We start from the raw sequence: 15,893 nt of genomic DNA, 5'->3' as shown, positions 1-15,893 counted from the left end.
CAGCGACAATATGAGAAAGTTCATCTAGTGCATGGGTGCCACTTGGGATTCAGAGCAGGCCGCAGAACTGAAACGGTCATCATTGGTTTCATAGAAAGATTTCTCTGGGCTACCGATGAAGGGTGATCTTTAGCACCATTTGAATTAGATCCAGTGGCTACCCTTGAAACCAGGGCATCTATGTGGAGTGTGTAATGCTCCAAGCCCCAACCTTACGTTTCTCTGGCTGCTGGCTTAAATCGCCAGAGGGCACCAGCTGGAAGTCTTGAGGTATGCCGGAGACAGCGAGTGATGAAACTAGTGAAGGGGGAGAACATCGGATCCATGCATGGACTAAGACTACTCAATTGGCCCTCGGTGTGTCTGAGATGGAGTCTTTAGTGTTGGGCACTTAACCACTGGATCTTCCCCCATGTAAATTGCCACATATAATTGGAATACTGATTCACCAGGTTTTAGCCTTACACCATATTTTGGCCACCCCTTTCCAACTATATTTGGCCAGAAATGCCACCTGCCCTCTCTCCATTCAGCTTTTCATCTCAGTTGGCAGTCTGGACATGGTGATGCAACTCCCATGTCCTCTTCCCGATGCATGAGATCAAACATCTCCGAAGAGTTCACAGTCATGCTGCAGGGCTGACCCTAAAGCTAAAACAAATTGAAGTGAAAAAAACAACATTTTGCACAACTTCCTTCAGTTTAATTGGTAACATTTACAATCCTGATCATAGTTCGGAAACACTTCTGGCTCCAAGACCCTGGGCATTTATTCGACCCTTACCTTACCTGTTTATCTGTGGTTAGCTGTCCCATAATCCTCGGGTAGTTGAAGACCAACTCGGTTTAAGGAATAGATTGAAAACACTCCTGCTGTTTCCAACATGACCAACATCTAAACCCACCAAGCACTCGTCTCATACGAGCTGGATTACTGCATCGCGGTGCCATTTACCTTCACGGAGCTTCACCCCTTATGCAGTTGCATAAAAGCTCGAAAATAAAGCACTCTATCATTTATTGCTATTCTATCCTGTCCTGAGTTCGTTTTTATTGTCCATCTGTAGTCCTACCTTACTCTGCAGAATAGGTCTTATTTTAGAGATCATGATTATTTCTAGTGTAACATTATCTGGTTTCATTTGCTTCTATTCACCTTTATTTTGTGACTTTTGTCTCATGGATAATCTAGTGATAAACTTCTCATTTTGGCCAGGAGTTGCTCTCCCTTTGTTGCTTGATGTCCATGATATATTACAAGTTCGTTTTATTGTGCCAAACTGCTGTGGAATGAAGCACCAAATATATGACAAACTACAACACAAATACAAAAGGTGTCAGTCACAATGGTTTGCACTGGTAAGAAAGCACACTCTTCAAGACAAATTTGAATACTCTACAGAATGGTGTAGGAAGAACTACTGAATGACTCAAATTGATGAAAACAGCTAAACATGAGAAGGAGATGCCTGGTATACACAAAAGTGTATGTTGTTTTCCTTGGAGTTCTGTTTTGAGTGCAGTATACGTTCGAACATTCACATTAATGTTCAGGTGTCTTTAGAAAGAAAACACAAAATGTTTAATGATTCTGTAGAAAGTGAGCCTTGTAATGGTAGATATAATTTGGTTTGCTTGTAAATCCACAATCCTGATGAACTTTCTTATTTTTAAGATGGTCTGATGGTTATGTTGAATGGTTTCTTGCAGTGGCACCATCTACACCTCACTGCAGCATATTAGGAGCTGTGGAAACCGGTCACCACATGTCGCTGAAATGCTACTCCGAAACGGGGATGCCGCGTCCTACCTATTCCTGGAACAAAGTAACAGACGGTGTCCTGAGTCCAACTCCACCAGGAATGAGTAAGTAGGATATGGGAACTGAGGTAGAAACAATTGCAAAAACAATAATTCTTTAATAGTTATATTCATTTTATAAAATATTTTTTAATGAAATGAATTGCAGAAATTTGGTACTGATCCAAATGTACACATTAAGCTAAAAATTAAACAAAATTCTAGACAGTAAGAGGTTATTAGGCGAGAGGTCTAGTGGGTAAGAGGTATTGTGGAAGTGTGAATAAATGGATACATTGAATTTATAAAGCAAATCTGTGACCTAAAAGGGTTTTCTCGGTGATAGTAGAGTGATTTGTAAGCCCATAAGAAATAAAGAAGACACTGATATTAAAAAGCCTGGTACACTTCCGATTCCTCAAGACAGAGCTATTTGGGACAGCCTGGATTTCAAGTGCCAGAGCGCTCCATACTTTGGTTAGGACTCAAGAGGAAGGGCTGTCCCTATGCAGGATCACTTAATTCAGTGGATAGTTACCATATAACCAGGAGACGACCAAAAATAATGAGATGGAGAATTGCTAGACAAATTGGAGCCAAAAATAAAGGGCCAGTTTGCTGGAGAGTTTTATGGTAAATACATGCACTTATGAATGCAATACACTTATGAATCAAGAGACAATGGAGGTTCCTAAAATGACTAGAGGTGTGTTTCTTCTTAGGGAAGCCTAGTGCCAAAGTTGCTGCCATTTTCTGAATCAGATGAAATTGCTGCATGAGATACTTTCGAAGCATCAAATATATTGACTTTCCATAACCCAAACGTTATTATTGCCTTGGTGACTGTTGTTTAGCGTCCATCGGCAGAAGTAGGTGGCTCTTGCTAATGTTCCTATAGACTAAGAAACATGATGATGATAATTTGGAGACTGTGGTTGAAAATAAAATGCATCATCATAGACGATACCAAGATGCTTTCCTTGGTGGCGCTGGTGTAAGAGATGAGCCCATGGAGGCGGAGCACCAGGATAAGACCACTAAGGAGTGGACCCGCCCAAAGGTACATGCCCCTTTTTATCATTATTCAGTTTTAGAGAGTTGATTTGCATCCAATTTGTGACTGCCACTACACAATTTTTTAATTCAGCGAGACAAAGTTCTTTATTTCGGTATGTAGGCCATAAAAAAACAATAAAAAGGATGAAACGATACAGGTACAATATAAAACTCCATAGGTACATTTCAAGGCATAATTTAAAAAACTTGGTGGGATAATCAGATAAAAAAAAATAAAAAGAGATAGAAACCAAATACAACTCTTATGTACATTGTGCGAGCTTAGTTGTCACTTTAGGATATCCCCGCCCCCCACTAAAAACAAACTTTTTCCCGATGTACATAAAGTGCAACATTTCTCCACACAATCTTAATAGTTAAGATACACAGGCTGGGGGGGAAAGAAGATGGAAGGTCAGTTTTATTAGTACAGTACGTGATGATAATTATGTTCTTAATTTACTGCCTCTTATGTTTGTGCCTAATTCGCCACATACAATAAAGAAACGTAGAAACTGCAAACACTATAGTTTGTACTTGCGTCAGATTTCAAAATCCTACAGGCAACGAGATACCTTTAGACAGGAGTGTGGTGCAGCGGCCAGGGCGGCTGACTCTGGAGCACAGGGCTCACGGCTCGATCGCTGGCGGCAGCTCAGCCCAGCACCATGTGACTCTTGGCAATAGCTCCCTTAATCTTCCCAACGGCCCCCAGCGCCTTGAGGCCCTCAGGGGTGAATAGTTTGCGCTTTAAAAAGAAAAATAAATTGCAGCATAATTTTCACTTAGCCATATTATATGCGGGGCAGATGAAAAGAACATGAGCAAAGGATTCGATGGTAGCACCACAGGATAGACATACGTTCTCAGCAACCCGACTGACACCAGGCCAGTTAACAGCAAAACAGCTTAACGGCAGGGTACCAAGCTAAAACTGAATATAAGCTTCCTTGCCGGTGAAGGTTGTATCTCATCGAGGAACTGTTCTGCTCTAAAGCCATCCTTCAGCTGAAGGAAAGAAGCAGTTAGGGAACCAAGGGGCATATTAGCAAGAACCTCGTTAAAATTATCGCCGTTTTAGCGGCAGGAAACTGCCGCTAGAGCGGCGATAATGGGCTTGCTAATATGCATTAGAGAATTCCAATAGAACCCCAGGTTAGATGTGCAGGACATCTAACCTGGGCTTCTATTGAAATTCTATAACGCATATTAGCAAGCCCATTATCGTCATTTTAGCGGCAGTTTCCTGCTGCTAAAACGGCGATAATTTAAATGAGGTTCTTGCTAATATGCCCCCAAGTGTGTTCGCCGTTAGGAGAATACTCAGTCTAAACTGTAGAATGTTTGTCTTTATAACTGCTTCGGGGGTTAGGGCAGCGGCTCCCTTGGATCCAAACACAGGCTTTCATTCCCCATTTTCTTTAAGGTTTCTCTAACAAACTTGATCCAAGGGAGGTTTCTGCACCCCACTCTGCTGAGTTTGTATTCCAGCCCTTGCCAATAACAAAGCAGTTCAGGAGTGTCCCAAATCCTTCTCCAGTAAAGAATGGGTCTAATTGCTGCCCCCATCAGAAATCAGTCTGAGCCCAACATCCATCCTAAGCTGGAGTAGGGGGTACTATCCGGAAGGCCAGGCAGTTGTCTCAGAAAATTATTCTCTGCAATCACTAGAGCCTTCACATCCTTGTGCCCCTATAACTTAGCTCCATATAGAGCAGTTCACCCGGCTTGATGTTTGTAAACTTAAATCACTGGAGGGATGAGTCATGAGTAGGAGCCCTGCTGAACTTTCGTCAGCTCCCCTCCCCCTTACTAATGCTCCAATTTTAATCTGTGCTTGGAGATGTGGGCGGCCCACTCCAATCGCTCGTTAAGGGTGATCCCAAGATACTAGATTGTTTGTACCCGTTCAATCGGTAATTCTATCCAGCAGTTCCTGTTCAAAATCTCTATGGGAAATTGCATAGGATATACGTTTTTTGGGATCCTCCCTTTTACTTGGCTAGCTTCACGGATCACCCTGATACTTTCAACACAGCAGCAGAGTGTTGCACTAATTTTGATATTTTTGTGAAGAATCGTCAAACAGCGCCAAAGGTATTGGCATAACAAAAAACTATTTTCCTATGGAAACAAGGGGGCATATTACCAAGCAATAGCGATAATTATCGCTATTGCTTGGTTAGAGACAATAAATTACCGCTGAGCTGCGGCGATTTTTATCGCAGATAAACCTTGGTATTACCAAGGTTTATCTGCGATTTGGTATTACCAAGGTTTATCGCAAATGCGATAAAAATCGGCCGCAATGCATGAATATCGCAGAAAAGTCAGCGATATTCATGCATTACCAAGCTAATGCTCTTAGCCATGTTATCCACCTCCCATTGGATAACATGGCTAAGAACTGCTCAGGGCAGGTGTTAGCTTTTGGAGATATTCGCGCTTAGCGCGAATATCTCCATAAGTTGGTAATAGGAGATAGCGATGTTAGCGACTGTTTCCAGTCGCTAACATCTTGGCACGCTCCCACTTTGCTTGTCATTAGTGATAAATATCACTGACATGCAAAGTGGGCCCAAGATGGTCGCTATACTAAATACTAAATACTAAATTGATACTTGTATAGCGCACTACTCAACCGCAAGGGTCTCATCTCCTACTAGCTGTCGCTAACTGGTGTTAGCGACAGCTAGGTAATAGGGAGATAATTTTATCTCCGCTTTCTTGGCTTTTAAAGCCAAAAAAGCGGAGATAAACCCCCTTGATAATATGCCCCAAGGTCCTAACTATAACTAACTACTCACGAGATAAAAAAAAAATATATATATATATACATATATATATATATATATATATATCAGCCCACAGAATTGTCAGTCAAATTCCAAGGAAGGTCTTTCACTCCACAGCTCAATTTCAAACAGATTTATTGCATCTATAAACCTGTTTGAAATTGAGATGTGGAGTGAAAGACTTTCCTTGGAATTTGAATGACAATTCTGTGGGCTCTTCTATATACATTACGGGCCCTGCACCCATATACTTGCACCAGCCCCTCAAGTATGTATATATATATATATGTCCAAATGCGTGCCATATGCACACATTTTACATACATATTCACTGAAAAAACAAAGGTTGAAGTGATATTAGACATAGTTGGTTAAGACAGTGATGTCATCAATGATGCCATTTAACATGTGGAAGTTATGGCACTAAAAACAGTACATCTATACTTACCTATAAATACTTACCTTCATTATATTGTGGTAATTTATTTTCTAGATATGATATTTTGGCAGGACAATTTCTTGATCTGGACAGGACAATATTTTAATGTACATTCTGTATTGCTATATAAATATAATACCTTATCCAACGTGTTTTAGATTACGAAACTGGAATGCTCATTATCGGCAACCTTACAAAGTTCCAAACAGGACACTACAGATGTACGGCTAGCAACTTTCTTGGAAACGCGACCTGTGAGATTGATCTAAATACTGGAGGTGAGTGCGCCACTTGTGATTTCATTTGTACTTGAAGGCCTGAACTAAGGATTCACAAACAGTGCCTTAGTTCAGCTATTATTGCTACCTCTTTTATTGTGTGCTACTGAGATTGAGTAGCACCAGCTAATAAACAGCACTTGCTTTGGAAACGTCAACTGCTCCGCAAAATCTGACTGTAGAGCAAAACATGTACCAAAGTCTTGGTGCTGAAATACCGAATGTTCATTGTTACCCAACTCAATTGTACTAATTTTATCAATCTCAGAGTGATGAAAGGCTGTGTGGACCCACCGGGATTTGAACCTATAACCATGAGGCCAAAAACAGGTCTTTGGAGTGGAAGCATTGGTCCATTGGGCCACCAACCCAGCAAAATGTCAAAAGGTCTTCATATGGCCTTACAATTGAAGCATGTATTATTCAGGATTATTTTTCTCCGATTCGCTGCTCATGTGCCTTAAACTGGGCACGACCTCCAATATCGATTATTGGTCAAAAGACAGGTGCAGTGGGCCGCCACATCTAAATGTGCAGATCAATCAAACGCATTTTTGAACGGCCAACAATACAAATACCAGAATGAGCCAAATAATTTAGGTTTTCCCAAAGTAAATTCTGTTACTTTTTTCTCAAAAAAACAGCCACAAAATAACATTTGGCAGTCACCATCTGCTTTATCCTTGCCGTTCTCTGACCCATTTCAGGCCTAAACAAGCATTTACAATGCAATGGTTTCGCCTTTGTTAAAGTTAGAGCTATTGGCATTGCTCTTGACATTATTTTTATTTATGTTTTTTTTAACATAAATAAATGGCATTGTCATTTACAATGCCAATAGCTTAATCTCTCGCAAATGCCACACACAAACACCCACAGAGAGCCCCCCCACAAACACACACAGCGCCCCCCCACACAACCACACAGCGCCCTCCACACATACACCCACACAGAGCCCCCCCCCACACAGAGCAGAAGTATGCTACATTTAATGCGAGTCACAGGGCTTTAGATCTCATCCACAGAGGATACCAGACCCTTCTGGTGTGCATTAGTTATCATTCTGCGCAGTCTGTATTCAATCCATCAATCTCGGCGTCACTGGAGAGCGCGAGATACCCGGAAGAGGAACTGATTCAGGCGGTGAGACTGTTACCGCCATCCAGATGGGGAAAAAAACTCTGCGCGGATGAGGTGTTCAAAGTCCAGTTGGGGAAGATATTGGAAGCAACTTACATTACAGCTATTGTCGCAGTCAGCTGACCTGTCCACATGCTCTTGTCATTTCAAGAATAACCTGTACCCAAATCGGCTTTCTTCATAGCCATCCAGTGACTGTCAAATGCCACTAGATATTGCTGAATTTAATTTACGTTGAGCTGGACTCTTTATAACCCATTAGTCACAATGGGTACGTACAACTCCTAATTTAATTTTCGAGCTCTGATTTGAAATTATTTTCATCCATTTGAATGCCATTTACCCTGAGCTATACATAAATATGATTTACCTGTTTAACGGCTGCGCTCAGTACACTATCGAAGAAGATCCTTAACCCAAATACTCGCCAGGCACTCCAGATCCTCTCAGCCCATCTGAAACCACAATATAAATGGGCCCTTGCAGCCAGCTGATCTGTTCACATTTAGACTTTGTGGTGACCTTCAGGCCTTCATTATGTGGAAGGTGGTAACTGCAAAACAGAGGCCAAGAATAAAGGGCAGGCTTATTCAGATATCTGCCTGCTTTACAGAGTTTACATAGATATCTAACATGAGAGTGGAAGTCCACGCTGAGGTGGGTCAAAGGCGTCGCCGCAAAGTAGCAAGCTGTGCTCGAGCACTGGCAGGTGAACTGGTTTAGGGATTCTCAGTTAAATGAAGGGAAGCATGGACACGGAGGAGGATAAGAGACAGAAGAGTATGTGGATGCAGGGAAGCATGGACGGAGAGGAGTATGAGAGATAGAAGGGTAGGTGAATGAGGGAAGCATAGACAGAGGAGGATGAGAGGTAGAAGGGTAGGTGGATAGAGGGAAGTATGGATGAAGAGGAGGAGGAGAGGTAGAGGGGTAGATGGATGGAGGGAAGCATGGAGGAAGAAGAGGATGAGAAGCAGAGGGGTAGGTAGATGAAGGGAAGCATGGCCGAAGAGGAGGCTAAGAGATAGAAGGGTAGGTGGATGGAGGGAAGCATGGATAGAGAGGATGATAAGAGGTAGAAGGGTAGGTGGATGGAGGGAAGCATGGATGGAGATCATGATAAGGAGTAGAGGGGTAGGTGGATGGAGGGAAGCATGGATGGAGATCATGATAAGGAGTAGAGGGGTAGGTGGATAGAGGGAAGCATGAACGGAGAGGAGGATGAGAGGTAGAAGGGTAGGTGGATAGAGGGAAGCATGGATGGAGAGGAGGATGAGAGGTAGAGGGGTAGGTGGAGGAGGGAAGCATGGACGAAGAGAGGATGAGAAGCAGAGGGGTAGGTGGATGAAGGGAAGCATGGCCGACGAGGAGGCTAAGAGATAGAAGGGTAGGTGGATAGAGGGAAGCATGAACGGGGAGGAGGATGAGATGTAGAGAGGTACGTGGATAGAGGGAAGCATGGGCGGAGAGAATGATGAGAGGTAGAGGGGTAGGTGGAGGAGGGAAGCATGGACGAAGAGGAGGATGAGAAGCAGAGGGGTAGGTGGATGAAGGGAAGCATGGATGGAGAGGATGATAAGAGGTAGAGGGGTAGGTAGGTGGATGGAGGGAAGCATGGACGGAGAGGAGGATGAGAGGTAGAGGGGTAGGTGGCTGCAGGGAAGCATGGATAGAGAGGAGAGGTAGGTAGGTGGATGGAGGGAAGCATGGACGGAGAGGGTGATAAGAGGTGAGGGGGGTAGGTGGATGGAGAGAAGGATGGATCGACGGACAGGGGACAAATGGAAAGAGTTTAGATTGAAGGGGTGGATGAGAGAAGGGTGGACAGAGGGACAGACACAGATGAGTGGGTGGATGGAGCTAGGGATGGCTGGGTGGGAGGAGAGAGGGACAGATGTATCAATGGAGAAGTGAGGGATGCCTGAGAGAAGGGTGGATATGGAGAAGGAAGGGGAGCAGGTCAGATGATGGAGGGAAGGAAAGAGGGGTGGAGAGACTGGCGGATGGAGAAAAGAAGGATGGATGAATTATGGATGGAAGGAAGGAGGGGAAAAGACAGGCACAAAATAATAGAAGGAAAGAAGGATGAATTGGTGGAAGAGGACTGAGAAAAAGATGAGAGAAAGAAAAATGGAAGGAAGGATGGAAAAAGACAATAATCGAGAACTGGAAGGACTAAAGAAAGACGGTCCCACACCCTGCTCCCCGGGCTAGTGTCGACCCCACCCGCTGGTTCAGTGTTTCTTCGGATCCGTTCCAAGTGGGGAGCATCCATTTTTCTTGTGACGTCCCTCAAGAAAACTAAACCCACAAGCACCAGAATGCAAAGGTGGTTCCATTGCTTGGAGAACTCCCCAGGCCCGGGTGGGGGCTTCAGTGTGAGTGCAGGGGGCATGGTACCTCCCTCCTTCCCGCCCTGCTTACCCGGTGGCAGTCTCTGTGCTGCGCCCTCCTACTCCGAGTACCACCTGAGCTGAGCTGCCCGGCTGGACAGACTGCCCACCGCCGGCAGGTCGTCGGTCAGCGCGCGCGCGTCCATCCCGGGTCCTGGCACCGTCCCCGCGCCCGGGGATCCGACTCCTCTTCCCACGGCCTCAGACGGGAAATGCCGCCCCCTCGGAGGCGCCGCAGCTAGCACCGGCGAAAGTGAAAGCACCCGAAGCCGAGTGGGCTGAGTATCGGTGGCCCACACGCACATACCAACCCCGAAAAGCCCAGCCTAATTTTAGAAGTGGGCTTGCGGTTAATTATCCCGGCTTCCCCAGAAGGCAAAGAGAAAGCGTGTGATCTTGTGCACACCGATTTATATAAGGCGAGGCGCCTCAGATAAATCGGCGAGCAGCGCTGCACGAAATTTACGTGCAAAGCAGTGCACAGCACGAGTTTTTCAGTGAGAGCTGAGAGACAGCAGGATGTAGCAGGAGGGGCGATTCTCACCGAAACACAGTTCATCTGCTGAGATGGTGGCGGGAAGTTGCGGTAGAAATGCGGAGACTCAGGTTAAAGGAAACATTCACGTCCATAGAGAATGCCGTTCAGTACTCCAACCAGAACTATGGGGCTTCAGTGTGAGTGCAGGGGGCATGGTACCTCCCTCCTTCCCGCCCTGCTTACCCGGTGGCAGTCTCTGTGCTGCGCCCTCCTACTCCGAGTACCACCTGAGCTGAGCTGCCCGGCTGGACAGACTGCCCACCGCCGGCAGGTCGTCGGTCAGCGCGCGCGCGTCCATCCCGGGTCCTGGCACCGTCCCCGCGCCCGGGGATCCGACTCCTCTTCCCACGGCCTCAGACGGGAAATGCCGCCCCCTCGGAGGCGCCGCAGCTAGCACCGGCGAAAGTGAAAGCACCCGAAGCCGAGTGGGCTGAGTATCGGTGGCCCACACGCACATACCAACCCCGAAAAGCCCAGCCTAATTTTAGAAGTGGGCTTGCGGTTAATTATCCCGGCTTCCCCAGAAGGCAAAGAGAAAGCGTGTGATCTTGTGCACACCGATTTATATAAGGCGAGGCGCCTCAGATAAATCGGCGAGCAGCGCTGCACGAAATTTACGTGCAAAGCAGTGCACAGCACGAGTTTTTCAGTGAGAGCTGAGAGACAGCAGGATGTAGCAGGAGGGGCGATTCTCACCGATACACAGTTCATCTGCTGAGATGGTGGCGGGAAGTTGCGGTAGAAATGCGGAGACTCAGGTTAAAGGAAACATTCACGTCCATAGAGAATGCCGTTCAGTACTCCAACCAGAACTATGGGGCTTGAATGCTATAAATGCAATGCACCACAAACGTTAAACACAAGACTGTCCAGAAAAGATCGTTTAATAAACCCATAAATACCTGCAGTACTTTCCGGCGCTGGGGCGACGCAGCAGCCCACCATGGCTGCAAGAGGCGGCTCCGTCACGCAGGGATCGCGAGAGAGAATGGCACGTGGCAGAAAGCTTCCCTACGACGACATCCCAGGCATGAAGCTGAGCACGGTGGAGACGAGGCTTTGCAAGACCCGGCCGGCGCGAGCTGTTTCCGGGCTCCTCCACTCCGCAGGCACCAAGTCAGAGAGCTCACTCTCAGGCCGGGGCTTCTCTCACTGCCAATTTACGTTTCCAGAATCCCAGAGGGGAGGAGAAAGTACACGAGCTGCCTGTCAGCAGCCGCACAAGGGCTCCAAAAAAGGTGAGCTACATACTGCGTGCCGGCAATGCCGGACCAGACACGGGGGCGTTCCCGGCGTCCCGTGACGTCGGCAAAAGCCAAAGAATGTCGGGAACGCCCCCGTGTCTGGTCCGGCATTGACGGACAGGCCCCTCGTCCAATGGCAAGGCTCCGTTTACGGAGCCAGCCAATCAAGGACGAGGGCCGAACCAAGCCACACTACAGATCTCAACAGGATTTCGCCTGCGCCGAAAAGATGCGCAGAGCGCATCTCTTCGCAGGCGAAACCTAAAAATAGCACATTACTTTGTGTGTGTGTGTGTGTGGATGTGAGAGGTGGTTGTGTGCGTTGTGTGTTGTATGAGTGCTCCATGCAAAACAAAACAATGACATGAACTTCTCTTCCACTTGAAATTTTTCTACCAGAGGGAGCACTTTAAACAGGATGTAATGTCATAGTATAGTGTATATTGTGATGCCGATTGGGATCAGAAAATGTAGTTGTGTCAGTACCAAAAAGCGCAGCACCTGATTTTTTACATCAAACATTCTTACACATTACATCACTATACATACATTACATGACACAAACTTCCTGCTCTATGTACAGGGAGGTAAATGTATTTGACCCGAACCTCACATTTTTTCTTATGTGCTGAAGATGGAATTAGACAGTGGTGGCCGCAGCCTAACTAAAGTAGTAAGGCGGTGCGGGCAGAGCAGGCGGCTGGTTTAGAAAGAAAATATAAGTTCTAAAAATAAAAAAGACTTACCTGCTGCTCCGGTCCTGCCTGCCTCGCGGCTCCTCTGATCGGCTGGCTAGAAGGTGATGGGCCCCCAGGGCATAGGCTCCACACCCAATCCAGACACTGCTCTTACATGAGAGCAGCGCCTGGATTGGTCCGAGTGGCCTCCTTTGACGCTCAGATGGTGAATTGGAGCCTGTGGCTTTTCTCCAACGGGCTGTGTAACATAAGTGCGCCGGCCATACACACATGCGTACATATGATTACACACTACTCCTCCCCCCCCTGCCGTGACGGACCCGGCACATGTAAGTTTCAACACCTCAAAAGAACGCAAGTAGTGGCACAATTATACAATATGGGAAATCATTTGAAGTTTAGTAGAAGAAAAAGTATTTTGCCACTTTCCATTGAATGTTGCAAATGCATGTCACAAACTGCAGGTGTTGTCTTTTTAGTTAGTTTGTATTCTCTTTCTCTTTAGTTTTGTAATCAGTAGCTATCTAAAAGATGGGGGTAGCACTGAGGCCTGGTGCTGATAGGGCAGACTATGATAGTCGGTCTCCTAACAGTATTATTAATGCTACATAGTGGAGAAATGCCACTGTGTGTCAAGTCATCTGGAAATGTGTTGGCGATTTAATGCAAATCCAATCAGAAATATTGTTAAAAAAAGACTGGAAGGAAAAGTTTAATTATTAGTATAAGGTCAGAACAATACAGGCACAATCAATCACATTCAAAGAAACATCATGGAGACGAGTGAGTAAGCAAAAAGTTACTTATTTAGGACCTCGTTAGAGATTTCTCAGAAATCCTAATATTGGCCCAAACAGGAGTTTGTGTCTAAACCTGGAACACAATACATGCAGTGGAACCAGCACTGGGTTTTGTCCACAGACATATTCTTCCAGTGAAAACTCTCGGAATATATCCTGGGAAAAAGGTCTTAAAAATAGAAAAATGTTCAAAAACTGGTGCTGCAACTACTTCATCAGGAAGTCCCCGTACTATAGATGAAAATCAGTAATAGTGCTATAATGCTGTAACCAGCAGGAAACATAAGCCACAGGATTCGTAATTCCTACCACATCACTTTTCCTGATGACCTCTAATGAGGGCCTATGTGCTGTACCCAAGAAAAACAGAACGTTCGTAAAGCAATTGAAACATTTGGCCTGCTCCACAAATTGATCAGAATTTTGTTTTTGAAAACTGTGATTTGTGCGTTTCTCCAATAATCTGTGTAGAGTTGCGACTTTTAGGGTATTCACAAAATTCCATAGAAGTGTGAATTGAAATCTAAACAAATAATAAATACTTTAGCTTCCTTAACTGAACTCTTCCTGATGGCTGGCAAAGTATGTAGGTTCTATACATTTGTACATTTGCTCAATATATATATTTTTTTACTCCAGAGAAAAAATATCCCTCTACCTGTGACGCTCATTAATTAGCAGGATGCTTCCTTCGTTTTCCTATCCTGGAAAATGCTCATGCTCAGGACTATTTTTACCACCTCTGAGGCATGGGGCCACAAAGTCAGTACAAGGTTCATATGGGGCAAGACAGCTGTTGCAGCTGCAACCCTTGGGATAACGTCTATCAAATACCTTACTCCTACATTTTGCAAAAGCAGTTTAACATATGCTTCCTGAAAGAGAAAGGTCCATGAAAAGGTTTGTGAATAAGCACAAATGAGTTCCTGACTTTGCCAGAGATTTTGCATGGCTACCAAATAGCACAACACACCCGACCCTGATAATACAGGTACAAGTGATCCATTCTCCCCCTGATTACTTACCTTTGATAGGAATCCGAATGGATCTCTGCTTCTTCCTCCCTCTTTTGATTACGTACTACCAAATATCACCCCTTCCTACTCGCCCGTGACCCTAAATTTTGTTTTGTGCGAATACTGCCATGTTAGGTACTATGTTCAACCTGCGGGTGTTGTGGTGTACAAATCTGGGTTCTGGGAATCATGTTCTTGGAATATGTGGCTTCAGTTTAAGTTTTGCAGAGGTAAGTTTAGCTTGGGGCATAAACCCACTTGTGCCTCATGATCCAAGTCTACCCTAACCAACCGTCATTGCCTTTCACGCAGGGGCCGGCGGGATCATCGCAGCCGCTATCATTGCAGCACTCCTTTTAGCCGTCATCATCTTCGTCACTGTCTGGATCATTGTAATAAGGGGCAAGAAGAAGAGGGAAAAACTGTCTGGCACTGAAATGAAGTAAGTCTTCTATAACATAGATTGCAAATCTCCCCGCTGCTATGCCTCTGAAGTGGGTCTTTGACAAATCACTCAGTTCTTCAGCCCAAAAGAGTTACTTTGTTTAATTGTATCAGAATACAGTTTCAATTAAATTGCTACAAAGGATTCCTTCAAGAATGCACTATTCTCTATAGTGAAGGAAATTCCATTGGTGTTTTCCACAATGATTTCAGGACACTATTAAAAAATTGGAGAATTTTCTGTTGCCACCCAACTCTAATCAAACCCATAATATATGGGTGATCGGTGTGAGAACAGCTCCTAATAAGACATCAGCAGTACCTAGTAATGCACGTCATATATGTGCCATTGTGTTGGCACCCAGGTATGATCTTGAGACATGTTCTACTTTTTACGTACATGAATGGGATGTTCTCAATATATAAATGCCCTGCCCACCTTATATCTTTGTAATTGTTGTTTACAAGATTAATCTATTAATGTTCCCAGTCAACACATCTTAGCTTTATGAAGCAAATAGCCAAGCCTTGAGCAGCTCTTTCTAGGATTGTAGTTCTAGGCTGAAGGGCCCTTAGCAGGGTCGTAACTACTAAATAGTGCAGCAGATACCGTGGCAGCGGGGCTTGGGGTTTTGAGATGCTCACTGCACCTCAAGGTAGTGGCGTTTTTTTTATTACCTAACAATGAGAAAATATTCCAATTTCCTTACTTGCATTAGGACATAAGGCACATTGGCTGTGTCACTGGCCCTCACGGTGTACAACAGGCATAAAAGTTGCTTGGTCCAAATGAACTCTCCCAGAATTGGCCTCTTGGTGGCTTTATATTCACAAGTCTTAATGTACATTATGTGGAATTACTCACTGGGGAAATTGCAGGCTTTCAAACAACAAAAAAATCAAATCAAATCATACACTCAGTAACATGCCTGGAAAGTCAAGAATTGTACAGCTTTCCTGGTATAGTGCTAGTTTGCTTTGTAAATTAGGGAAAAGTGAAAATTTTCTCTTATGAGGAACAGCGCTTCTATGAGTGCGTACTTACAAACCCTTTGCGATTTTGGGGCCAGATATATAAAGCTTGTTTGTGACTGCAAAAAAGCTTTTTACAATGTACAAAAGGCAAATTGCGAATTAGTAACTTGTCACTGAATAGCAATTTGCGTTTGCTCACAAATACCAATTCGGTATTTGGAAGGGGTGTCCCTTTCAAATGGCAAATCAGAATGGTATGTATTAATGTTTTGCAATC

General features: G+C 44.8%; 1 protein-coding gene across 1 annotated transcript in view; it reads left to right on the top strand.

The window, feature by feature from the left end:
- VSIG1 (V-set and immunoglobulin domain containing 1) overlaps nucleotides 1–15,893 on the top strand; it is a 104,137-nt gene that overhangs the window by 70,393 nt on the left and 17,851 nt on the right. Inside the window, exons 4-6 of the mRNA XM_086918470.1 lie at nucleotides 1,711–1,866; nucleotides 6,249–6,368; nucleotides 14,510–14,639. Coding sequence (XP_086774596.1) covers nucleotides 1,711–1,866; nucleotides 6,249–6,368; nucleotides 14,510–14,639 — 406 coding nt within the window. The remainder of the gene's footprint in view (nucleotides 1–1,710; nucleotides 1,867–6,248; nucleotides 6,369–14,509; nucleotides 14,640–15,893) is intronic.

This window comes from Lissotriton vulgaris, chromosome 4_1, assembly GCF_964263255.1.
Source record: "Lissotriton vulgaris chromosome 4_1, aLisVul1.2, whole genome shotgun sequence".
Taxonomy (NCBI): domain Eukaryota; kingdom Metazoa; phylum Chordata; class Amphibia; order Caudata; family Salamandridae; genus Lissotriton; species Lissotriton vulgaris.
Note: the sequence above shows the minus strand (reverse complement) of the source record. Positions and strands in the feature narration are given on the sequence as shown.